At 38.0% G+C, this 25,968-nt stretch overlaps 2 protein-coding genes across 2 annotated transcripts; both read left to right on the top strand.

Moving 5' to 3' along the window:
- Positions 1-826: 826 nt before the first annotated feature.
- On the top strand, positions 827-1,765 carry LOC127690094 (olfactory receptor 147-like). The gene has a single exon (XM_052189649.1). It carries the CDS (start codon positions 836-838, stop codon positions 1,763-1,765), a length of 930 nt encoding a protein of 309 aa, XP_052045609.1. The 5' UTR covers positions 827-835.
- A 21,455-nt stretch (positions 1,766-23,220) lies between these two features.
- On the top strand, positions 23,221-24,159 carry LOC127690093 (olfactory receptor 145-like). The gene has a single exon (XM_052189648.1). It carries the CDS (start codon positions 23,230-23,232, stop codon positions 24,157-24,159), a length of 930 nt encoding a protein of 309 aa, XP_052045608.1. The 5' UTR covers positions 23,221-23,229.
- The last annotated feature ends 1,809 nt before the right edge of the window (positions 24,160-25,968 follow it).

Below are 25,968 nucleotides of genomic sequence, written 5' to 3'. Positions count from 1 at the left end.
AACAAAGCTTGATCTCTTGAGAGAAATACCTTGGAATCACAAGCTTTTCCAATTTTAATTAGATCTCTATGATTACAAATTCATAAAACCCTCTTGAGTCCTTACCAGGTGGCTCTTATGTCATCAGTAAATGCTATTTACCAACCTCTGGGCTAGAGAATACATTCTGGCTAATACCATCATCAAAAATCATGATCTACAAACTATAGCCTTTCTTAATGAAGAAGAATGAGGGTTCACGATCCCCAGTCCAAAATTTATTTTCCTCATAATGAAAAATACAAATGCAGTGATGATAGAAAAGAATATTTTTTCCTGGGCTATGTACCTTATAGCTCATTAATGCCATATGAATTTGTCCTTCTGTGAGGGCAGAGAAGATGAATCAGTAAGGTCGTTTTTGAGGTTCACCATGCACAAAGGCAAGTATTGAATGCATGCATGTGGTTATTTTATTATTTTTTCCTAAACCACCTATGGCAAAGCTCGTGAGTCTCTGAAGTGCCTTGTGTGCTCTCTTGTGAAATTGTCTCTGAACCTGTACTAGGAGATAGAATTTCAAGGTAGAAGCAGAACAGAGATGCTGCAGAGACAGGAATGGCTGTTGTTGCCCTGTATATTATTCCTAAAGAAATAATCTTCCCTATAGTTATGGTTATTTCTGTACCTTAGCTCCCATGGAAAGTAGAAAACCCAGGCACAGAAGAGAATGGGCTTAATATTTTCTTAATTTTCTCATTTTTAGTCTTATATTGAGGAGGTAGCCTGGAGAGGGTTTGGATTTTATTGTAATGTTATTACATTTGCTGTTCTCACAGACATAACCCAGGAAAGAATGGCTGTAGGAAATGACTCTTCAGTGACAGAATTCATCCTGCTGGGCTTGACACAGCAGCCAGAGCTCCAGCTGCCTCTCTTCTTCCTCTTCCTGGGAATCTATGTGGTCTCTGTGATGGGGAACCTGGGATTGATTGTTCTGATTGTTTTGAATCCTCACCTGCACACCCCCATGTACTACTTCCTTTTCAACCTTTCCTTCATTGATTTCTGCTACTCCTCTGTCATAACCCCCAGAATGCTGGTGGGTTTTGTGAAGCAGAACATCATCTCTCATGCTGAGTGCCTGACTCAGCTCTTTTTCTTTGCCTTCTCTGCTATTGATGAATGCTACATTTTGACAGCAATGGCCTATGACAGATATGCTGCCATCTGTAAGCCCCTGCTTTACCAGGTCACCATGTCCAATCGGGTTTGCTTTTTGATGACAGTTGGGGTTTATGGGCTGGGGCTTCTGGAAGCCATTACACATACTATCAACATGCTAAGCCTGACCTTCTGTGAAGGCAACATCATCAATCATTACATGTGTGATATACCCCCTCTTCTTCAACTCTCCTGCAGAAGCACCTCCATCAATGAACTGGTGGTTTATTTTGTTGTTGGTTTTAATGTAACAGTGCCCAGCGTGACTATCTTTATTTCTTATACCTTGATCCTTTCCAACATCCTTAGCATCCATTCTACAGGAGGTAGGTCAAAAGCCTTCAGTACCTGTGGCTCCCATATAATAGCTCTTTCTCTTTTCTTTGGAGCTATAGCTTTCATGTATTTTAAGCCTTCTAGTGCATCTATGGATGATGATAAAGTATCTACTATTTTTTATACAATTGTGGGTCCAATGCTGAATCCTTTCATCTACAGTATAAGGAATAAGGATGTTCATATTGCCCTTAGAAAAACTTTGGAAAGAATCTCTTTTAATTAAATAGAATTTGTATTTGTTATAAGTATAAAATCTTAGGACATGATTGCTTTACAAGTAGGCAGACAACTGGAGAGATAATTTATTCACTGAGCATTTGTTTACCTGCAACACCATGGATTTAACCCATAGCCTCTTAAAGCAACAATAGAAAAGAAATTAAAATCACCACATCAAAATTTAAAAAATATATTCAATTGCAAAGCCTTTATTCAAATGTTACTAATCTTATGCAAAATTAGGTTAATTATATAGGAAAATTTGGAAGTATAGACAATAAAGTGTTATTAATCCTTCATATTGTCACAGTACAGAAAATAGTTTATTCTGTAATTTAACAAAAGCATATGTATCTTTTTCAGTATTTTAAACAATACAAAACTAAGCAGTGATGGTGCATGCCTGTAATCCCAGCACTTTGGGAGGCAGGGGCAGGCAGATTTCTGAGTTTGAGGCCAACCTGGTCTACAGAGTGAGTTCCAGGACTGCCAGGGATACACAGAGAAACCCTATCTCAAAAAAAAAAAAAAAGCCAAAAAACTAAACAACAACAACCAAAAAACAAAGCAATAACAACCAAAAAAACAAACAAAAAAAAAAACAAAAAACAAATCCTAGCCGGGCAGTGGTGGTTCATGCCTTTAATCCCAGCACTTGGGAGACAGAGACAGGCAGATTTCTGTGTTCGAGGCCAGCCTGGTCTACAGAGTGAGCTCCAGGACAGCCAGGGCTACAGAGAAACCCTGTCTCAGAAAAAAATTAAAAAATTAAAATAAAACAAAGAAACAAAACAAAAACCACTAAATCCTAAAAACCAGAAAAGAAAAGAAAACTGAACAAACACATTATTTTGTAGCTGTCTACCAGTACTGTACATTCTAGCCTTAGAAATCAAGAGGATTTAAATACAAAACTGTGGATGTTATTATACTCAGATATAATATGGTCCTGAGATTTTAACAATGTACATATTTTTTTATACTTTTTTGCCAGTGTGTGTTTAGAGAACCATATTCAGGCTCTAATGTATCCTAGTCGAATGCTATTCCACTGAGCTACATCTTAAGCACAACTGTGAGATATTTGAGTATGTCTATAAGTTTCATCTTGTCCTATCACTTAAATGCTGATTTCAGAAGTCTTTGAGACAGTAATTCAATAATTTAGTTAAGCCAGAAAATTTTTAGGGGATTTCATTTTAAAGGTTCCTATGTTTCTCCAAAGGCTTCAGTATAGATGGGACGTGCCCCTTTCTCTCTGGTCTTTGTTTATATTCCTAAATTACTCTGGTAAAGAAGAGTTGATGAGTCTGTAGTAATTCCAGTGCTCTCAGACTGAAAATGAAACAATTTAAGTCATTCAGGGTAAAATGAGCCTATATTAGGTTTTCTTTTCATGGGCTAGATAGAGGAGGTAATATTTGTAAAGATGTGCTATATCTACTTTGGGAAGAAGTTCACTGTTTAGTAATAGAGAAACTTTCTCTTTTCACAAATAAATTGTAAAATCCTAATTTATTAGTGCTTAGTACTTTCTGTTTCATAATTTTCCTTTCATTCTGGCTCTCAAATTTCCACTGAGTAAAAAAATTTAATGAGGTATCAAATTTAAAATGTGAGTCCATCCTCTTTTAGCCAAAGAGATACCTAAGCTTTGGTAAAACATTAAAAACATATCTTTGAGAATGACTGAAGATCCTTCTGAATGCAGAAAGCTATAGACTAGCAAGGTAAAATGAATTAACTTTTATGTTTGTGAGATTGTTTGTTAAAAATAACATTCAAAGGTCTTGAACAAATTAATATAAATTAATAATTAATATAATTAATACAAATTCTCATTAGTGGTATTGATAATAAAATTATGGTGTTATCATCTTGGATTGTCTGTCTGAAAGAATTTCTCTGAGGTGTGTCAGGTTGATTGACTGAAAACATGGCTGTCCACAGAACATCGAAGTGAGGAACAGTCTTGACAATTATGAGGCATGGTTCTGGGAAACAGATGAACATGAGAGAAGGCTACAGAAAGAATGTGCATATAGGTGTGACCAATAGTTGTGACCTGAAGTTGAATTGGGACTTTGCAGGCAGAACAAATGGATGTCAATGACCACAATGAAAATCCAGTCTCAAGGACATAAGATCAGGAGGGCTGCCTTTGCCCCTTGCTGGCTGTGACATTGGATGGGCCAACTGTGAAACAGCAGGAGAGCTTTCCCCTGTAGTGTGGGTGCAGAAGAGCTTGTGGGTTGACCACCTGAGACACCTCTTCTTTGTCCAGGATTTTACATTGGGCCACCCCAATATCTACCCCATTGATGAACTGCAGGAGTGCTGCTGGAGCTCATGAAGAGGCCAATCCTATACATAGAAAACTACAAGATATTCATGACAAAGGGCAACAAGAGGATATCCAAGAAGAGTGCCAGAGAGGTTCTAGTATTGATAGTGTAGCAGAATCCAAAGGCCTGGTACTAGACCAATGACTTATTGCAATGAACATTTGTAAGCAAAGAGGTGTGGTCAAAAATGGTATACTGTTGGACACACTGTGACACATTATAGCTTCCACAATGATTTTCTCATTGCAGGGAGGGCTGCATAATAAAAATAGAGAGAGCACATAGGGAAAGGGGAGATGAGTGATATTGGGATGAATAATGTCAAATTTACAAAAAACCAGAAGAAGATCTTATTATTATAATTAATCATTTTTTTACAGTGCAGTCATTATCCCCCTTCCATTCTGCCCTCTGACCATTCTTTATACCATTCCTCCTCTACCATCTCCAAAACACTGTCCCTACCCTCAACCACCTCTACCCAGCCACGCCTACTCATTTCCTGGGGTCTCAAGTCTCTCAATGGTTAGGTGTATCTTCTCTCACTGAGGGCAGGCCAGGATGTCTTCTCATGCATATGTGTTGAGGGCCACTGACCAGCTACTGTATGCTGCCTGGTTGGTGGCTCAATGTGTGAGAGACCTCTGTTATCCAGGTTAGTTGAGACCCCTGGTCTTCCTATGGGATCACCCTTCTCAACTTCTTCCAGACTTTAATTATTTCAACAACAGGAGTCCTTAACTTTAGTCCATTGGTTGGGTACTATTGGGAATTTCATCCAATGTCCCTCCCTATGAGTCCTGAGATTCTCTTACCTCCCAGGTCTTTGGAACATTCTATAGGTTCCCCCACCTCCCACTTCCTGAGGTTGGATATTTCCATTCATTCTGCTGGCCCTCAGTACTTCACTCCTGTTCCCCTCAATTCCTAATCATGTTCTTTTTTCCTCTACATCTCTACACTCTCTCACCCAGTTCCCTCCCTCCCTTAGCCCTCTGCTTTATTCTCCCTCCTAAGTGGGATTAAAGCATTCTCACTTGAAGTCAATGCATCACTATTTGCAGATAATACAATAGTATACATAAGTGACTCCATAAATTCTACCAGAGAACCTCTACAACTGATAAAAAGATTTTAAAATTGGCAAACATAAATGAGATGATATCAGACTCTCAAAGTCTTGACCCAGTATTGAAAGTGGTCATTGACATTCTCCTAACCATAAAAAGCCAAGGGCCAGATGGTTTTATTGAAGAATTCTATCAGATATCCAAAGAAGACCTCTTCAAACTATTCCACAAAAGAAAAAGAGAAGGAACACTCCCCAACTTGTTCAATAAAGCCACAATTACTCTGATATCAAACCCACACAAAGATTCAACAAAGAAAGAGAACTTCAGAACAATTTCCCTTATGAACATGGATGCAAAAATACTCAATAAAGTTCTTGCCAACCACATCCAAGAACATCAAAACTATCATTCACCACAATCAAGTAGGCTTCATACCAGGGATGCAGGGGTTGTTCAATATACAGAAATCCATCCATGTAATCCACTACATAAACCCAAAGAAAAAAAACTACATGGTCATTTCATTAGATGCTGAAAAGGCATTTGACAAAATTCAGCATCATTTCATGCTGAAAGACAGAGCAATAGTGTTAAATACTGTATGGTATTGGTACAGTGACAGTCAGGTAGATCCATGGAATAGAATTGAAGACCCAGATATGAACCCACACACCTATGATCACTTCATTTTTGATAAAGGAGCTACAACCGTCCAGTGGAAAAAAGATAGCCTTTTCAACAAATGGTGTTGGCTCAACTGGCAGCTAGCATGCAGAAGAATGCAAATCCATCCATTCTTATCTTCTTGTACCAAGCTCAAGTCCAAGTGGATCAAGGACTTCCACATAAAACCAGACACACTGAAACTAATTGAAAAAACTGGGGAAGAGCCTTGAACACATAGGCACAGGGGAAAATTTCCTAAAGAGAACCCCAATAGCCTATGCACTAAGATCAAGATTTGACAACTGGGACCTCATAAAATTACAAACTTTCTGTAAAGCAAAGAATACTGTTAATAGAACAAAACGGCAACCAACAAATTGGGAAGATCTTTACCAACCCTACATCCTACAGAGGGCTAATATCCAATATATACAAAGAACTCAAGAAGTTAGACTCCAGGGGACCAAAGACCCCTATTAAAAATGGGGCTAAACAAATAATTTTCATCTGAGGAATATTGAATGGCTGAGAAGCACCTGAAGAAATGTTCAACATGCTTAGTCATCAGGAAAATGCAAATCAAAACAACCCTGAGATTCCACTTCACACAAGTCAGAATGGCTAAGATAAAGAACTCAGGAGACAGTAGGTGCTGGAGAGGTTGTAGGGAAAGAGGAACACCCCTCCACTGCTGGTGTGATTGCCAGCTGGTAAAACTACTCTGGAAATCAGCCTGGTGATTCCTCAGAAACCTGGGCATAATACTACCAGAGGACCCTGCTATATTACTCGTAGGCATATACCCAGAGGATTCTCCAGCATGTAATATGGACGCATGCTCCACTATGTTCATAGAAGCCCTATTTATAATAGCCAGAAGCTGGAAAGGACCCAGATGTCCCTCAATGGAGGAATGGATACAGAAAATGTGGTATATATATATATATATATATATATATATATATATATATACAATGGAGCAATATTCAGCTATTAAAAACAATGAATTAATGAAATTCTTAGACAAATGGATGAAACTAAAGAATATCATTCTGAGTGAGGTAAGCCAATCACAAAAGAACAATCATGGTATGCACTCACTGATAAATGGATATTAGCCTAGAAGCTGGAAATACACAAGACACAATTCACATATCAAATGATGCCAAAGAATGAGGAAGAACAAAGTATGGATACTCTAGTCCTTCTCAGAAGGAGGAAGAAAATATCCACAGAAGGAGATGTAGAGGCAAAGTGTGGAGTGGAGTTTGAAGGAAAGATTATCCAGATACTACCCCACTTAGGAATTCATCCCATATACAATTACAAAACCCAGACACTATTGTGGATGCCCACAATTGCTTTCTGACAGGAGCCAGATATAGCTGTCACCTGAGAGGCTCTGCTAGTGCATGACAAACACAGAGGGGGAAACTCTCAGGCAGCCATTGAACTGAGCACAGGGTCCCCAATGGATGCGATAGAGAAACGACCAAAGGAGCTGAAGGGGTTTGCAGCACCATAAGAGGAACAATTTGAGTCACCCAGCACTCCCAGAGCTCCCAGGGTCAAAATCATCAACCAAAGAGTACACTTGGAGTAATCCATGGCCCCAGACACATCGACAGCAGAGGATGATCTTGTTAGACAACAAATGGTAGAGAGGTACTTGGTCCTCGAAAGACTTGATGCCGTAGTGTTGAGGAATACCAGGACAGGGAAGCATGGCTGGGTTGATTGAGGAAGGGGAGATGGCTTATGGGATTTTCTGGGGAGGGGGGAACCAGGAAAGGGGACAACATTTGAAGTGTAAATAAAGAATATACCTAATTAAAAAAAGAGAAATGCTAGAAAACTTAAGATAGAATGTTGTGTCTAAAAATAAAACTGACCATTGATAATATTTAAAAAAAAAAAAGAATTGTCATACACATACGAAGAAGCAGATGAGAACAACAAAAGCATGGCCACATGTAAACTGAAGAGAGAAGCCTCAGAAGCCACATAAGCCATGCTTGATCATGGGCTTCTGGACACCAGAACTGCAAGAGAATCATCTCTTCTTGTTTACACCATCCACTCTCATGCAATATTTAAGTTTTCCTTTTTTATGACAAGCAGTATCAAGTGACACAATGGTAAAAATAAGCATTTAATCTTTTTGTGCCAGGTATTAAACAGGTCTTTCTGTGGGCCAGGAGGTACTTTATTGTTGAGCTACACATTGTCACTCCTTTTACTTCTGTATTTGATGTAATTTCTCAATGAGTTAACCATGATGACCTCCAGCAATTCCTGGTGTCCAGTTAGACACTGAACTCAGCATCCAGAGTTGTTAGGTCATTGGCCTGCATCACCAGACCCAGGTATGTGTATTATTAAGTGTCTAGAATGAGAAAGACAGCTACAAAACTGGAACAACAATAACAACAACAACAACAAAAACAACAACAAACCAAACAAAACTCCCTACCAGTTGTGGTTTATATATTGTATTGCATACTGAAATCCCAGAGATTGTATATAGCTATCTCCTGAAAAGCTCTGCCAGTGCCTGATAAATACAGAGGTGGATGCACTCAGCCAACCACTGAACTGAGCACAGGGTCCGCAGTGGAGGAGCTAGAAAAAGGACCCAAGGAGCTGAAGGGGTTTGGAGCCCCAAAGGAGAAACAGCTATATGAACCAACCAGGACCCCTCCCCCCAGAGCTCTCAGGGACTAAGCAACCAACCAAGAAATACAAATGAAGGGATCCATGGCTCCAGCTGTATATGTAGCAGAGGATGGCCTTGAAGGGCATCAAGGGGAGGAGAGACTATTGGTCCTGTGAAGGCTCAATTCCCCAGTGTAGGGGAATGCCAGGGAAGGGCGGTAGGTGTGGTTGGATGGCTTGGTGGGGGAACACTGTCATAGAAGCAGGGGAAGGGGAGAAGGGATAGGAGGCTCCCATGGGGGTACCGGGAAAGGGGGGTAACATTTGAAGTGTAAATAAAGAGGATATACAATAAAAAATATTCAGTTGTAATTTAGAATTTAAAAATAAATCTAAATACATGATGGAATCATCTTATTTAATATGCTAAATATGATATATCACTCTAATGGTCAAAAGATGCACAATTCAAACTTACTTTTACTGATGATGACTTTAATTTTCCTAAAAATTCATTTTTGTTCACATGATCAATGTTCTTGTGCATTGGATGTTGTGAACAGAGCTTAGGGAACAAAAGTGAGGTATTGGAATGAAAAGTACATTCTCATAGAGTCAGCAAAGCAAGATGGTGGCTAGTGTCCAGTTATGATGATATTAACTCAACACCCATTTAAGTTCCATTTGGCTTTGCAAGGATTAAACATGGGTTTATGTGAGGAAAGTGCTGGTGAGTAGATAGTGCTCTGCAGGTATAAAACCTGGTAGTTGTCAAATTGTGACTCATGATGCCTCTGTAAATCTTGAAGCTCTTTTAGTTACACAATCTAAATTTATTTAGCCTTTGGACTAGGGAGATGATGAAGTTTCATATATGTGAATCTGTTACTGCCACTCTTGGAATGTCTCGTCTGTGTATGTGAAAAAATAATTTGACCCAAACACAAGGTAACAGAGGACACTCATACTGCATGAATGCTGAGTCAAACTTATCCCCTAGTTTGTCACCTTCTAATAATCCCCAGGCCAAATTGAAGAGTCTAATTTTTGGCCAAAATCTATGAAAAGTTGCTCAGTTGCACCATTACCATAACCAATAAATCAGCAAGACCTTTACAGCAAAGCAAAGGGAGGGAATACATAACAGATTTTTCACCTGCATGATAATCAAGACTAATGATTTTTAAGTTAACTGAAAGCAAAAGAAGCTATAGGGTTCACTTAGAGTTCAAAACAGCACAAAAATTACATTCACTAAAGCATCAGGAAATGTACAGAATCTCTTATAAGCATCAACTGTCAATAAAACAGTTGATGAATGTGAGTAAAATAAGGCAGAAAATAGGAGGTGGAGCATATGGGGGGAGGGAAGGAGGGTGGAAGAGCAAGAATACACACACACACACACACACACACACACACACACCTACACATGGGAAAGGGTCAGATAGAGATTTAACCTGGAACTCTGAGGAGATGAAAACAAACCAGTCAAAGAGCTAAACTCAGGTTAGAATAAGGTGAGATCAGATTAACTGTGGCCTCACAGAATGAGTTTGGCAATGTTCCTTTTCTTTCAACTTTGTGGAATAGTTTGAAGGTTATTTCTATTAGCTTTTCTTTGAATGTCTGGTAGAATTCTGCACTAACATCCTGAGTTTCTTTTGGCTGGGATATTTTAATGAGTAAGTCTATGTTCTTAGGGGTTTTTGGACTGTATAGATTGTTTACCTGATCTTAATTCAACTTTGGTATTGTTATCTGTCTAGAAAATCCCCCATTTTGTTTAATTTTTTCTTTTTTTTGTGTGGAGTACAGGTTTTTGAAAGACTTAATGATTCCTTGAATTTCCTCAGTTTCTGTTGTTCTGTCACCCTTTTTATTTTTGATTTTGTTAATTTGGATATGGTCTCTCTTTCTTTTAGTTATTTGGCTAAGAGTTTGTCTGTCTTGTTGATTTTCTCAAATAACCAGTTCTTGGTTTGATTCTTTGTATTGCTCTCTTTGTCTCTAATTCACTGGTTTCATACCTGAGTTTGATTATTACCTGCCTACTACTCCTATTAAGTATGTTTGCTTCTTTTTTTTTCTAGAGCTTTCAGGTGTACTTTTTTTTTTATTCGATATAATTTTTTATTTACATTTCAAATGATTTCCCCTTTTCTAGCCCCCCACTCCCCGAAAGTTTCATAAGCCCCTTTCTCTTTCCCTGTCCTCCCACCCACCCCTTCCCACTTCCCCGTTCTGGTTTTGCCGAATACTGCTTCACTGAGTCTTTCCAGAACAAGGGGCCACTCCTCCTTTCTTCTTGTACCTCATTTGATGTGTGGGTTATGCTTTGGGTATTCCAGTTTTCTAGGTTAATATCCACTTATTAGTGAGTGCATACCATGATTCACCTTTTGAGTCTGGGTTACCTCACTTAGTATGATGTTCTCTAGCTCCATCCATTTGCCTACGAATTTCATGAATTCATTGTTTCTAATGGCTGAATAGTACTCCATTGTGTAGATATACCACATTTTTTGCATCCACTCTTCTGTTGAGGGATACCTGGGTTCTTTCCAGCATCTGGCAATTATAAATAGGGCTGCTATGAACATAGTAGAGCATGTATCCTTATTACATGGTGGGGAATCCTCTGGGTATATGCCCAGGAGTGGTATAGCAGGATCTTCTGGAAGTGAGGTGCCCAGTTTTCGGAGGAACCGCCAGACTGATTTCAGGTGTACTTTTTAAAAATATTTTTTAACGATTTATTTGTTTCATTTATGTGAGTACATTGTAGCTATCTTCAGACACACCAGAAGAGGGCGTTGGATCCCATTACAAATGGTTGTGAGCTACCAAGTGCTTGCTGAGAATTGAACTCAGGACCTCTGAAGAGCAAACAGCCAGTGGTCTTAACCATTGACCCATCTTTCCAGCTTCCCCCATGTCCCCTCTCCTCTTCTGAGAAGCAGGAAGTCTCCTATTATCTCCCCATCTTGACACTTGAAGTCTCTGCAAGACTAGGCACATCCTTTCCCACTCAAGCCAATTAAAGCAGCCATGCCAGGGAATCAGGATTCACAGACAGACAACAGATTCAGGGACTGCCCTTGCTCCAGTTTTGGGGGAACCTGCATGAAATTCAAGCTGCATATCTGCTAGGTTCAGCCCATGGTAGTTCTTTGGTTGGTGGTTTCGTCTCTAGGAACCCCCCAACTGTCAAGGTTAGTTAACTATGTTGGTCTGTGGCATCCCTATCCTCTTTAAGCCCCTTAATCCTTCTCCCAGCTCTTCTACAAGACTCCCTGAGCTACATTTGATGTTTGTCTCTGTGTCTCTGTATGTTTCCACTGGCTGCTGGATGGAATCTCGAAAAGGACAGTTATTCTATGATCCTTTCTGGAAGCACAACAGATTATTATTAATAAGGTTAGGGATTGGTTCTTGACCATAGGATGGGTCTCATTTAGGGCCAGTCAATGGTTGGCCATTTCTTCCCATCTCTGCTCTATCTTTGTCCCTGCACATATTGTAGGCTGAACTCATTTTGAATCAGAAGTTTTGGGTCAAAAGTTGCTGTCCTTATCTCTTCAATGGGAGTCCTGCTTGGTATAGGAGGTGCTTACTTCCTGTTCCATATACTTCTCTGTAAGGAGTCTCATATATAGTAACTCCTATACATTCCCTGATGTCTGTCCCATCTCATGTTTCTGGCACATCCTAGAGAAAACCCCCATCACCTCTGATTTTCTTTCTCCCCTTCTCTACCTATACCTGATACTTCCACCCTGATCCCATCCCCATCCACTCCACTACCCAATTTCCTCCCTCTAACTACTTCCAAAATCAATTTAATTTTCCTTCTGAGAAAGATTCAATCATACTTCCTTGGGCCCTCCTTGTTGTTTGGACCCTTGGGTCTGTGGATTATACTGTGGTTATCATATAATTTATGGTGAATATCCACTTACAAGTTAGTACATACCATACATATCCTTTTGGGTCTGGATTTATCTCATTCAAGATGATATATTTCAGTTCAAATTCTACATTGGCCTGTTAAATTTATGATGTCCTTGTTTATAATAGCTGAGTAGTATTCCATTGTGTAAATGAACCACATTTTCTTTATCCATTCTTCAGTTGAGGTATACCTAGGTTGTTTCAAGTTTCTGGCTATTACAAATAAAAATGCTACAAACATAACTGATCAACTGTCTTGTTGATTTTCTCAAATAACCAGTTCTTCATTTGATTCTTTGTCTTGCTCTCTTTGTCTCTAATTCACTGATTTCATCCCTGAGTTTGATTATTACCTGCCTACTACTCCTATTGGGTATGTTTGCTCCTTTTTTTTCTAGAGCTTCCAGCTGTACTTTTTAAAAATATTTTTTTAAGATTTATTTATTTCATTTATGTGAGTACATTGTACTCACATATCCTTTGTGGGACAGTGGAACATCTTTTGGGTCTATACCCAGGAGTCATATAGCGGGGTCTTGAGGTAGAACTATTCTCAATGTTTTTGAAAAAACACCAGATTTATTTCCAGAGTTGTTTACACGTTTACTCTTCCACCACCAATGGAGTAGTGCATTCTATGCTCTGCTCAACATCATTGACAGTGTGTGTTGTCCCTTGAGTTTTTGATCTTAGACATTCTGATGGGGGTAATCGTGAATCTCAGAGTTGTTTTGATTTGCATCTTCCTGATGACTAAAGACACTGAACATTTCTTTAAGTGTTTCTCCCATTCAAGATTCATCTACTGAGAATTCTTTCATTAGCTCTATACCCCTTTTTAAATTGGATTATTTGTGTTGTTGGTTTCTAACTTCTTGTGTTCTTTACATATGTTGGATATTAGCCCACTGTCAGATGTAAGATTTTCCCAATCTTTAGGCTGACATTTTGTCCTATTGATTGTATCCGTTGCCTTACAGAAGCTTTTCATTTTCATGAGGTTCCATTTGTTAATTGTTAATCTTAGTGCCTGAGCTATGGGTGTGCTTTTCAGGAAGTTGTGTCCTGCTATATTACATTTATTATCTAGTTTTATGTTGTGGTCTTTGATTTATCTGGAGATGAGTTTTGTGCAGGGTAATGACTATGCATTCTTCTACATGCAAATATTCAGTTAGACCAGCAACATGTTTCAAATTTCTTTATGATGGCACATAGTGTTATGAACTTTCCTCTTAGTACTGCGTTCACCTATGTCCCATAACCTTCAGTGTGTTGCATCCTCATTTTAATTGAAATCTGAAAAGTCTTTAATTTCTTTATTTCTTCCATGTGATCACCAAGTAGAGAGATGTTCAGTTTCCATTAGCATGCAGGTATTTATTGTTGTTGAATACCAGCTTTAATCTATGGTGGTCTGATAGGATACAAGGAATTATTTCTATTTTCTTATATCTGTTGAGGCTTGGTGACTAAGTATATGGTCAGTTTGGGAGAAGGATCCATGAGGTGCTGAGAGGAAGCTATTATAATTTGTTTTTAGATGAAATGTTCTGTAGTTATCTGTTAGTACCATTTGATGTACAACCTCTTTTAATTTCATTATTTTTCTGTTTAGTTTCTGTCTTTATGTTCTGTTAGTTCATGGGAGAAGAGTGTTGAAGTCTCCCACTGTTAAAGTATGGGACTTGTTATCTGAGTTAAGGTTTAGTAATGTTTTTTCTTTAAAGAATCTAGATGCTCTTGCATTTGGAGCATAGACATTCAGAATTGAGAAGCCATCTTCATGGATTTTTCCATTGATAAGTATTAATTATTCTTTTACATCTCTTTTGATTACTTTTGGTTGAAAACCTGTTTTATTACATATTAGAACTGTCTACTCCAGTTTGTTTCTTAGGTCCATTTGTTTGAAAAACCATTTTCTACCCCTTTACTCTGTCTGAGGTAATGACTGAGGTATGTTTCTTGTATGCAGTAGAATTATGAATCCTGTTTATGCATCCACTTTGTTAGCCTGTGGTTTTATGTTGGAAAATTGAGTCCATTGTTGTTGATAGATATTTATGCCCAATGATTTTTAGTTCCACTCATTTTGATGTGGTACTGTGTGTGTGTGTGTGTGTGTGTGTGTGTGTGTGTATGTGTTTATGTGTGTGTGTGTGGGTGTGCATGTGTGAGAGAGAGAGAGGAGAGAGCACAACATCTTTTCATTTTGTTTGTATAGAATTATCTAATTATTGTGTTTTCTTAGTTGTGGCTGTCTTTCTTGTGTTGGACTTTTCCTTCTAGTAGCCACTGTAGGCTGAAGTATTATCCTTGGCAGTGGGGCCCCAAGTAGTTCCTAATGATATTCTATTGTGTTAGTAGATTGTACCTTCCCAGTTGTCATCAGAGGGGCTTCCTTTCTAAGCAGATGTGACCAAGTGCAGAGACCCACAGCCAGACTTTATGCAGAGACAGAATCTAAACTGGTGTTTTCCCTCTGGTCTCTTCCCTCAGAGTTTGGGGAACCACATAGAAATGTGGGACTAAAGCTTGTAGAAGTCAGAGGGGATGGAGGACACATGAAGAACATGGCCCATTGAATCAACTAAGCAGGGCTCATATGAACTTACAGAGAAAGAAGCAGCAAATACTAGGTTTTCTGGATATATGTTATGACTGTTAGCTTGAAACTTTTGTGCAGCTCCTAATAGTGCGAATGTGTGTATCTCTGACTCTTTTGCCTGCTCTTGGAACTCTGTTCAACCTATTAGGTTTCCTTTTCCAGGTTCAATATGAAGGCTTTTGCTTTGTCTTATTGTATCTCTTTTCATTCTGTTTGTTGTTGGCTCTTGGGAGACTGATCAAAGGAAAGAGATGGTACTGGATCTGGAGGAGAGAGGAGATGGAGAAACCTGAGAGGTGTCAAGGTGGGGAAAATGTGGTTGTGTTATATAGAATGAGAGAATAATTTATCAATTTTTAATTAAAAGTAACCACAACAACTTGAAAAAACACCTTTGCATGATTTTAGGTCTTAAAAGGAAACTAATGTTTTAATTCTTAAGAGATCAAGATTTTCAAACAGCTGTTTTACATGTACCACCTGATATAACTAATTATGATAAGAAACAAGTATATTAAAATATTAGAAATTATGATTATATTTTACTTGGTTATAACATTCAGTAAGACATACTTTTATCTCTCTGAGAAGAATACTTCTGAATTTTACATAGTTCATATTACTATAATATACAATGAATATGTTAATTTTTATTTTAATTTTGAATATAAAACAGCTGCTGATAGTTTGATGCGTAATTACAATCATCTATGTAAAACAAACCAGGTCAAAAAATAAAATACTGACTGATATTCAGTAGTTTTAACTCTTTTGTGGGATGTTCTTAATCACCTAGCTCCAAATACTTGCTTGGAGTGGCCCCTGGTTCTGGAAAGACTCAGTGAAACAGTATTCGGCAAAACCAGAACGGGGAAGTGGGAAGGGGTGGGTGGGAGGACAGGGGAAGAGAAGGGGGCTTACGGGACTTTCGGGGAGTGGGGGGTCTAGAAAAGGGGAAATCATTTGAAATGTAAATAAATTATATCGAATAAAAAAATTTTAAAAAAAGTTTTTTATGTAAATTAGGTAGTCAAATATGCTACCAAAAATATTGAATGCTCAGGGGTGTGGCTGAATAGCAGTGATCTCTTCTTACATAGTTGTTCCTAGGTGTATGTCTTCAGCTTTCTTCCTAATTGTACACTCTCTCTGCTATCCAGAATGTAGCTGAGTTATCTCTAAAGATTTGCTCAGTTATTTTATTACTGGTTTCCCTGGGATTCATTTGGACAGTGTCTTTTTTGTTGTTATTCTTCAAGTTTACTCAGTTTTCTTACATTATCTCATCTATCATTAATCTTACTTTAAATTTAGCTTAGATTTATAGACAAATATTTGAAGTTAGTGCAGAAACATTTAGTTTACATTTATGTAACATTATGTTTCTATAGTTATGGAAATATAGTACAATGTCAAGCTTTTTGTGCAAATTGGTACTGATGGATGAGTATAGAGAGAGCCCATATTGGGATGCTATGCCACCTGGCAAGAACTTGACTTTGACCAAGGTCAAGTTGCTCTTTCAGCCTTTGAGCAGGAATTTCTGTGCTAGGCATAATCCCCTCCACCTAGGGTGGAGCACTCAGACCAAGGTGAAGCCCATTGTTCTCCAAGGACCAGCAGTTCCCTGAGGCACCAGCCACCTGCAGAGCAAGCAAACCAGTTCTGTAGACCTGTTTCCAGCCTTTGGGGGAAGGGTCTTCCCCTGCCGCCTATATATATTTAGAGACCTCCATTAAACATTGAGCCTTGAACAGGAATTTCTTCTTGGCTCCATGTTTCTCCTGTCACCCTGTTTCTATCCCCAGCTTTCCTTCCAGGGAACCTGGTAATCCCTTTGAATGTAGCTGCAGGCAGCTAAAGATAAGGTTGAACTTGTAAGGTCTGTAAGGAGTCAGGCATCAAGTGAAAGATAAAGTTCTGTATATCTTAGTATAGGGGTTACTATCTTTTATACTTTGCTATAATTGAATTAGGGTAATATGAGCTAATGCAAAAAGAAGAAAGGAAGAAATGAGATAACTTTTCTGTATAAGAACAATCTTGGAACCTGTCTACATTCACTAGGGATGTTCATCTATATGTACTTTGCAAGTGTAAACACAGTCTTAGGGGCCAATCACAAAATCTGTAATAATATTTGACATAATGTAAACTTATTAGGTATATCTAATTTTTGAGACTATCACACAATATGCTTTGCTCATATTCACCTGACTCCTCTCCTAACTCTTCCAATATCCACTCACTACCTTCCTAATCCTCTCTTAACTTGCTTATTTTCTTCTTCATTTTTTAAATAACTTACTTAATTTTATTGTTCTGCCCATATACTTACAGGTATTGGATTATACGCTTGATCAGGATTGACTTAACATGGGTTATTCCCTTAAAGGATGTTGACCCTCTTCCCCCTAGGAGCTACCAACTCTCAATGCTTCCACAGTTAGGGGTATAGTTTCATCAGTCCCTCATACCTCCATTTTTCATGTTCCTATATCACTTAATAAGACTGTGAGACTAGGGAAAGATAGTCTTCCTCAAGGAAGCAGCCTTACTAGTATTCTCATGCTCCAGTGAATGGTCCTATACACATAAATATACAAATAGCACTAATTGACTAAGTAGATTATAAAAAGGGGATATGAATTTGAAAGGAGGATGTGGCAGATGGGTTTTAAGATGAGTTGGAAGATAGTAGTTAATATAACTAGAACTCATTGAATATGAACAAAGTTCTCAGAGAATATGGGGAGGGACAAGTAACATTTAAAGGTTTCTGAATTGTTCATGAGTACTTCAACAGTATAAGTTTAAGAATACATGTGAAAGGAATTCAAGTAGAATCACCACATGAGGCAGGAGATAACACCTCAACTAGATATTTTATGCCACCAACTAAAATGCCCAGTGCTAAGAATGAGCTACAACTTCTTGCCTTGTTTGCTAAAAGGATCTCCTAGACTGGCCTACCTCAAACACCAGGCTATTGCAAGAGCTGGCTTCCCTCTACAATTAGATATGAAATCCTTATTGAGGAATCCACTTATGCCATTGAACACAGGGATAGCCAGCTAGTACTCACTGAGAAGCTTCACTCCTACTGACTAGTATACAAAAGTGCTGAAAGGTACTTTGCATGCTACTGCAGGAGAAAAATAAAATCAAAACAAAACTATCCAAACAAAAATCTTCTCAGTGTTTTATACAGTACATATTATTATAAATTACCATGTCCTGGTTGCCTTTGAAGCACAAGGAATTTATGCCATGAGGACATATTTCAAATTTGTCCTAAGGAAATTTTGGTACCTTAAATAATTTTTGGTACCTTTTGAGAGTTTTAAATAATAAATTCATTTTAGCAGTTACTTAATTTCCTTTTTATCTTAAATACAGCTATCTATAATTGGTGATTTTCAATTTTCATTTTTCTGCTATAATATATAATTTTTCATAGACTACCAGTTTTGTGGTTCATTATCTAGAGTAATGACCTGTGATTCTTTTATGTTCTAACAGTTGTTTCCAAATTTATATAGTCTGAGTACATTTTCTTACTTCAAATGTGTACTTTCATGTCTAGTTTTTCAAGATTAAATATAAAAAATTGGATCAAATAGCACTCTTTATAACAACCAAGTTTTGGCAACAACACAACAACCCTTTGGCTAGTGTCTTGGAGCTTTTTTTTTTTTTTTTTTTTTTTTTTTTCTTTTTGTCTCTTATTTCCTTGTATCCCTTTTATGAGAAATCTTACTGAATCCTCCCTATTAATGTCTTTTATATTTTTGTTTATCAGATCTTTTCTCAACATGACTCTTATTTCAGGGACCTTTCATTCTCTTCTCTTTTTTCTCCTCTTCATTGCTCTTTTTCTATCTTTTCCTCCTCTCTCCCTGTCTCTCAACCTTTTCTTCTGTTCTCTCTCACTTCCTTTTGTAATGACTTCTGCAAGTCATACTAAATCCCTTTCTTTAGTTCTAGTCATTTTTTCCCAGTACTCTCTGGTCATATTAATCTTTTAAAGTACTGTAGTTGTTTCTATTTTGTGCCACTAAAGAACAAACTTTTAATGGCGCTCAACTGGCATTCCAAAGTCAAAAGAACCTTGCTTTAGGAATTTAGTGGTGATTTTACTGTAGTCTTTCAAATTTTACTTGGATCTGAGTCTATGTTACAATTGTGTGGGAAAGATCACACAAGTAGTCTCAGCATTTGTTCAGAAAATCAGGCATGAAAGCTATAGTTTTTTTTTTTTTTTTTTTTTTTTTTTTGAGCTTAGTGACTATGATAAGGAGTTTCCTTTGATAGCCTCTGCAAATTAGGTGTGGCTCTACATGCCTTATGGCTGTTGTTTCTGTCCACATTCTTGTTAATAAATAAAGAAATTGGCATACTAAAAATATTTGGCTATGGAACAATATTCTGTGCAGTATTCAGTATGTATTTTTAGAGAACTTTGAAACAATGCTCATTATTTATTCTTTTATTATTATTTAAAGAGCATGCCCTGAATGAGTCTGGTCAAATTGTTTTAAGTGAATCAGAAGTAACTCTGAGGAAAGTACATAAAACCCTTTTGATATTATGAATTTAGATTAAGAAGTGGATATTAGCCCAGAAGTGGATATTATCCAAAACACAATTCACATTTCAAATGATGCCCAAGAATAAGGAAGAACAAAGTATGGATACTCTGGTCCTTCTTAGAAGAGAAACAAAATACCCACAGAAGGAGATTCGTAGACAAAATGTGGAGCAGAGACTGAGGGAAAGACCATCAAGAGACTACCCCACCTAGTGATCCATTTCATATAAAGTTACAAAACCCAGACACTATTATTGATGCCCACAAGTATTTGCTGACTGGAGCCAGATATAGCTGTTACCTGGGAGGCTCTTCTAGTGCATGACAAATACAGAGGTGGACACTCTCAGCCAACCATTGAATTGAGCACAATGTCCCCAATGGGAGAGCCAGAGAAAGGACCCAAGGAGCAGAAGGGTTTTGCAGTACCATAGGAGAAACAAATATATGAGATATCCAGGACTCCCAGAGCTCCCAGGAACAAAATTATCAATCAGATAGTACACATGGTGTTACCCATGGCTCCAGACACATAGGCAGCAGAGGATGACCTTGTTGGATATCAAAGGGAGGACAGGCCCCTGGTCCTGGAAAGGCTCAATATAGCAGTGTAGGGGAATACAAGGACGTGGAAGCAGGAGGGGTTTGATTGGGGAACATGGGAGGGAGATGGCTTATGGGACTTTCTGGGGGGCACCAGAAATGTAAATAAAGAATTTATCTAATAAAAAGGTATGTGTAATATGTATAGAAAAAGGCATTTTAAACAAGAATATTACATTTCATTTAGTATTAGAAAATATGAAAAATCCATTATATGGGAAGGTTTTGTTTTCCTGCTCATCAATTTGAAGAGTTCCTACATCAACAGGAATAAAATACCTGTAAAATAGGAGCACAGGTGATGTGGTGAAGGAATGGAGAATAACACAGCAGGAAGGAATGTGTAGGGTAGGAGATAGAAGGGCAGAATACAGGAGGAAATTTGAGAACCTATATCTAATGCTATGTATTAGGTACTGTATAATCTTCCTAAGGTATAATTAGGAATAAAATGTGTTTAAGCAGAGTTGCTCTATAATTGGAAGACTGTGTTCCTCCTAGACACCATAGTCCATCAAATAAAAACCAAGATCCAGAACTGGGCTTTCTAACTACTGGAATTGTTTGCCATTGCTGTCTCATAGGCTTTTGCCACTGTTCTTGATTATGTCCATAACTTGATGGTATTTCTGATCATACTATATATTCATTCATAACATTGAGAAGTAAAGCTCCTATATAACTAGATGCTTTATCCCAATTTTCCAGTTTTTATAGTACTAAAAGTCTATGCATACCATCATAGGAGAAAAGTAATAATGAATTTTACACAGCAGTGAACCTTGAGAGTTATAATAACAGATGATATAGCATGACATTACTACTGGTGCAATAACAGAATAAATGTTGTAGGAGTCTCTAATCAGCTTATGATTAGATTTTAGGCATGATCCACAGGTAGAATTCTTTCCTAGAATGGTCTGTGGTGTCAACTACCTGAGACTAGATAGGTCATAGGTCCTAAAGAAATATCTCTGACATTTTTCTGTTTGGAAGTAGTAGTAAACTATCTTGTGGGAAGCCATAATGGAGCCTCACTAACAGCTCAGAGGGGTGGCAGGACAACGGTCCTGAGTAAAACAAAGAAGAGGCTCTCCCCATGAACTGTGGGTTGAAGGGAAGCTCTGAGATAACCGCGAGATGCTCCAGACTCTGCAAATATCAGACGTCTCCACTGGAGGACCCTTATCTCTTCCTGCTGAAACTGCCAAGAATGCCCCTCCCTCCTTTGTTCTTTCCTTGAGGTGAGCTCTTCCTCTGAGAGCTTAAAATCTGTGTACCCCAGAAAATTAAACAAGACATCGACAATTGAACCCCTCCTTGCCTGATCTCCTTTTTCTCTCCCCGCTTTGACCCTCAGCTAGCATCCCTTCAGAACCCTGAATAACTGGACCTGCTGGATAGGTTACTATGTCCTAGTAGATATCCATTATATATTATACCTATGGATTAGTGCATCTCTCAACCTTCATCAGAGATGCTTCCTTTGTCAGTAGATATGATCAACACAGATATATACAGGTGGTCAACAGGTATCTAATAAGAGACTGAGAGTGTTCGTCCCAAAGTGGGACCTCTGCATCATACCCTGTCTCCCAAGTCTCAGGCTTCATAAGGGAAGTGAGGATAGGAAGATTGTAAGAGCCAGAGGTGATATATGACTACACTGAAACAATGTTTTTAAGACTCAACATGTTCACTGTTCAAATAAAATCACAGTGGTTGCAACAGATGTATCAGAACAGTGAAAAATCAAGCCTGACAAAATCTAAGCATGAACAGAATATATGGTCATGATGTCACATCTCTAGCTGAGGAACTATTGTCAGTTGATAGTTACTGGGAGAAACATAGTTTCAAGAACATGGCCCCTGAGGAGCTACTTACACTCACAAAGATGTCCCTAAACAATATACATATTGGAAGTGCTGACAGGATTCAGTCAGTTTAAAAAAAGAAAGAGAAATGAAAAGGTGATGTGATGGATTGTAGTAACACAGTGGTGGGGGGGAGAGTGACATCAGGGATGAACTTGATCAAAACGCACTACACATGTATACAATTTCCAAACAGTAAAAAAACAAAAACAAAAACAAAAACAAAAAAAAAATTCTGCATCCACTTAGCCAGTGTCATCACCGTTGAAGAAGTCTGTAAGAACTATAGCAACAAACCTTCATCTCTGGGGGAAATACCTGGGAAACATAAGGTTTTCCAATTTTAATTAGATCTCTATGATTACAAATTCAAAAAACCCTCTTGAGTCATTACCAGTTGGCTCTATGACACCTGCAAATGATATTTAGCAACCACTTGGCTAGAGAAGACCTTATGGCTAATACCATCACCAAAATCATAACCTTTCTTAATGAAGAAGCATGAGGGATCTGGATCCCCAGTCCAAAATTAATTTTCTTCTTCATGAGAATGTCAAATGTAGTGATGATAGAAAAGAATATTGTTTCCTGGGTTATGCACCTTATATCTCATTAGTGCCATGTGAATTTGTCCTTCTGTGAGGGCAGAGAAGAGTCAGTAAGATCATTTTTGAGGTTCACCATAAACAAAGGCAAGTATTGAATTCATGCATGTTGTTATTTTATTATTCTTTTCCCAAACCATCTATGACAAAGCTAGTGAGTCTCTAAAGTGCCTTGTGTGTTCTCCTGTGAAATTATCTCTGAACCTGTACTGGGAGTTAAAATTTCAAGGTAGACACAGAACAGTAATGCTGGAGAGACAAGAATGGCTGTTGTTGCCCTGCATATTATTCCTAAAGAAATGGTCTTCTATATATTTATGGTTACTTCTGTATCTTAGCTCCCATAGACTGTAGAAAACCGAGGCACAGAAAAGGGTGGATTATTTTCTTATTTATAGTCTTATATTGAGGAGGTAGGCTGGAGAGGGTTTGGATTTTATTGTAATGTTATTACTTTTGCTGTTCTCACAGACATAACCCAGGAAAGAATGGCTTTAGGAAATGACTCTTCAGTGACAGAATTCATCCTGCTGGGCTTGACACAGCAGCCAGAGCTCCAGCTGCCTCTCTTCTTGCTCTTCCTGGGAATCTATGTGGTCTCTGTGATGGGGAACCTGGGATTGATTGTTCTGATTGTTTTGAATCCTCACCTGCACACCCCCATGTACTACTTCCTTTTCAACCTTTCCTTCATTGATTTCTGCTACTCCTCAGTCATAACCCCCAGAATGCTGGTGGGTTTTGTGAAGCAGAACATCATCTCTCATGCTGAGTGCCTTACTCAGGTCTTTTTCTTTGCTTTCTTTGCTATTGATGAATGCTATATTTTGACAGCAATGGCCTATGACAGATATGCTGCCATCTGTAAGCCCCTGCTTTACCAGGTCACCATGTCCCATTGGGTCTGCCTCTTGATGACAGTCGGGGTGTATGTGATGGGGTTTCTGGAAGCCATTACACATACTGCCAACATGCTAAGCCTGACCTTCTGTGATAGCAACATTATCAATCATTACATGTGTGATATACCCCCTCTTCTACAACTCTCCTGCAGAAGCACCTTCATCAATGAACTGGTGGTTTACCTTGTTGTAGGATTTAATGTAACAGTGCCCAGTCTAACTATCTTTATTTCTTATACTTTGATACTTTCCAACATCCTTAGCATCCATTCTACAGGAGGTAGGTCAAAAGCCTTCAGTACCTGTGGCTCCCATATAATAGCTCTTTCTCTTTTCTTTGGAGCTTCAGCCTTCATGTATCTTAAGCCTTCTAGCACATCTGTGGATGATGATAAAGTATCTACCATTTTTTATACAATTGTGGGTCCAATGCTGAATCCTTTTATCTACAGTATAAGGAATAAGGATGTCCATATTGCCCTTAGAAAAACTTTGAATAGATGCTCTTTTAATTAAATAGAATTTGTATGTTATGTGCGCAAAATCTTAGGATACGTGTGGTTTAAAAGTAGTGAGACAACTGGAAATATAACTTATTCACTGAGTTATGTGTTTACATGCACAACACACTGGATTTAGCACATAACCTTTTAAAGCAACAATAGCAAAAAAAATTAAAATCACCACATCAAAATTTAAAAAGGATAATCAAATGTAAAATGTATATTCAAATGCAGCTATTATTATGCAAAATTAAGTTAATTATATAGGAAAATTCAGAAGTATAGACAGTAAAGCATGATTAATCCTTTATATTGTCACAGTACAGAAAATAGTTTATTTAATTTAACAAAAGCATGTATTGCTTTTCAGTATTGAAAACTGAACAAACACATTTTTCATAGCCACCTACCAGTACTGCATATTCTAGCCTTAGAAATCAAGAGAATTTAACTACAAAACTCTGGATGTTATTATACTCAGATATAATAAGGTCCTGAGTTTTTTAAAATGTACATTTTTATTTTATACTTTTTTGCCGGTGTGTGTTTAGAGAATCTCGTTCAGGCTTTGATGTATGCTAGTCAAGTGTATTCCACCAAGCTATGTCTTAAGCACAATTGTGAGATCTTTGATTGGAGTATATCTAGAAGTTTCATCTTGTCCTATCACTTAAATGCTGATTTCAGAAATCTTGGAGACAGTAATTCAATAATTTAGTTAAGCCAGAAAATTTTTAGGGGATTTCATTTTAAAGGTTCCTATGTTTCTCCAAAGGCTTCAGTATGCATGGGAAGTGCACCTTTTACTCCGGTCTTTTCTTTATATTCTTAAAGTACTCTGGTAAAGAAGAGTTGATGAGTAATTCCTGTGTTTCCAGACTGAAAATGAATCAATTTAAGTAATTCAGAGTAAAGCAAACCTATATTAGGTTTTCTCTTCATGGGCTTGAGGAGGGAATGTGCTATATCTACTTTGGTAAGAAGTCCACTGTTTATCAGTAGAGAAACTTTCTCTTTTCTCAAATAAATTATATGATCTTAATTTATTAGCACTTAGTACTTCCTTTTTCATAATTTTGCTTTCATTCTGTCTCTCAAGTCTCCACCGAGTAAATGAGTTTAATGAGGCATCAAATTTAAAATGTGAGACCATCCTATTTTAGCCATAGAGATACCAAGCTTTGGTAAAAAATTGAAAATATGTCTTTTTAAACGATCCTTCTGAATGCAGAAAGCACAGACTAGTAAGTTGAAAAAATTAACTATTATGTTTGTGAGGTTGTTTGTTAAAAATAACACACAAATATCTTAAATTCATACAAATTAATAATTAATATAAATTAGTACAAATCCGCAGTACTTGTACTGATAATAAAATTATGGTCTTATCAGCTTGGGTCGTCTGTTTGAAGGAATCTCTCTGAGGGGTGTCAGGTGGATTGACTGAAACATGGCTGTCCACAGAACATCGAAGTGAGAGAAGAGTAGAGCTTCAGAGGCAGGAACAGTCTTGGCAATTATGAGGCATGGTTCTGGGAAACAAATGAACATGAGAGAAGGCTACAGAAAGAATGTGCACACAGGTGTGAACAATGGTTGTGACCTGAAGCTGAACTGGGACTTTGCAGGCAGAAAGAATGAATGTCAATGACCACAGTGAAAATCTAATCTCCAGGTCATAAGATCAGGAGGGCTGGCTCTGCCCCTTGCTGGTTGTGACATTGGATGGGCCAGCTGGGCCAAGGCAGGAGAGATCTCCCCTGCAGTGTGGGTGCAGAAGAGCTTGTGTCTTGACCAGCTGAGATACCTCTTCTCAGTCTAG

Source organism: Apodemus sylvaticus, chromosome 7, assembly GCF_947179515.1.
Source record: "Apodemus sylvaticus chromosome 7, mApoSyl1.1, whole genome shotgun sequence".
Classification (NCBI taxonomy): domain Eukaryota; kingdom Metazoa; phylum Chordata; class Mammalia; order Rodentia; family Muridae; genus Apodemus; species Apodemus sylvaticus.
This window is presented reverse-complemented; position numbering and strand designations above follow the sequence as displayed.

Bases quoted from the DNA above. Each gene is read 5' to 3' on its own strand.
- LOC127690094 (XM_052189649.1), top strand. From the start codon at position 836: ATGGCTGTAGGAAATGACTCTTCAGTGACAGAATTCATCCTGCTGGGC.
- LOC127690093 (XM_052189648.1), top strand. From the start codon at position 23,230: ATGGCTTTAGGAAATGACTCTTCAGTGACAGAATTCATCCTGCTGGGC.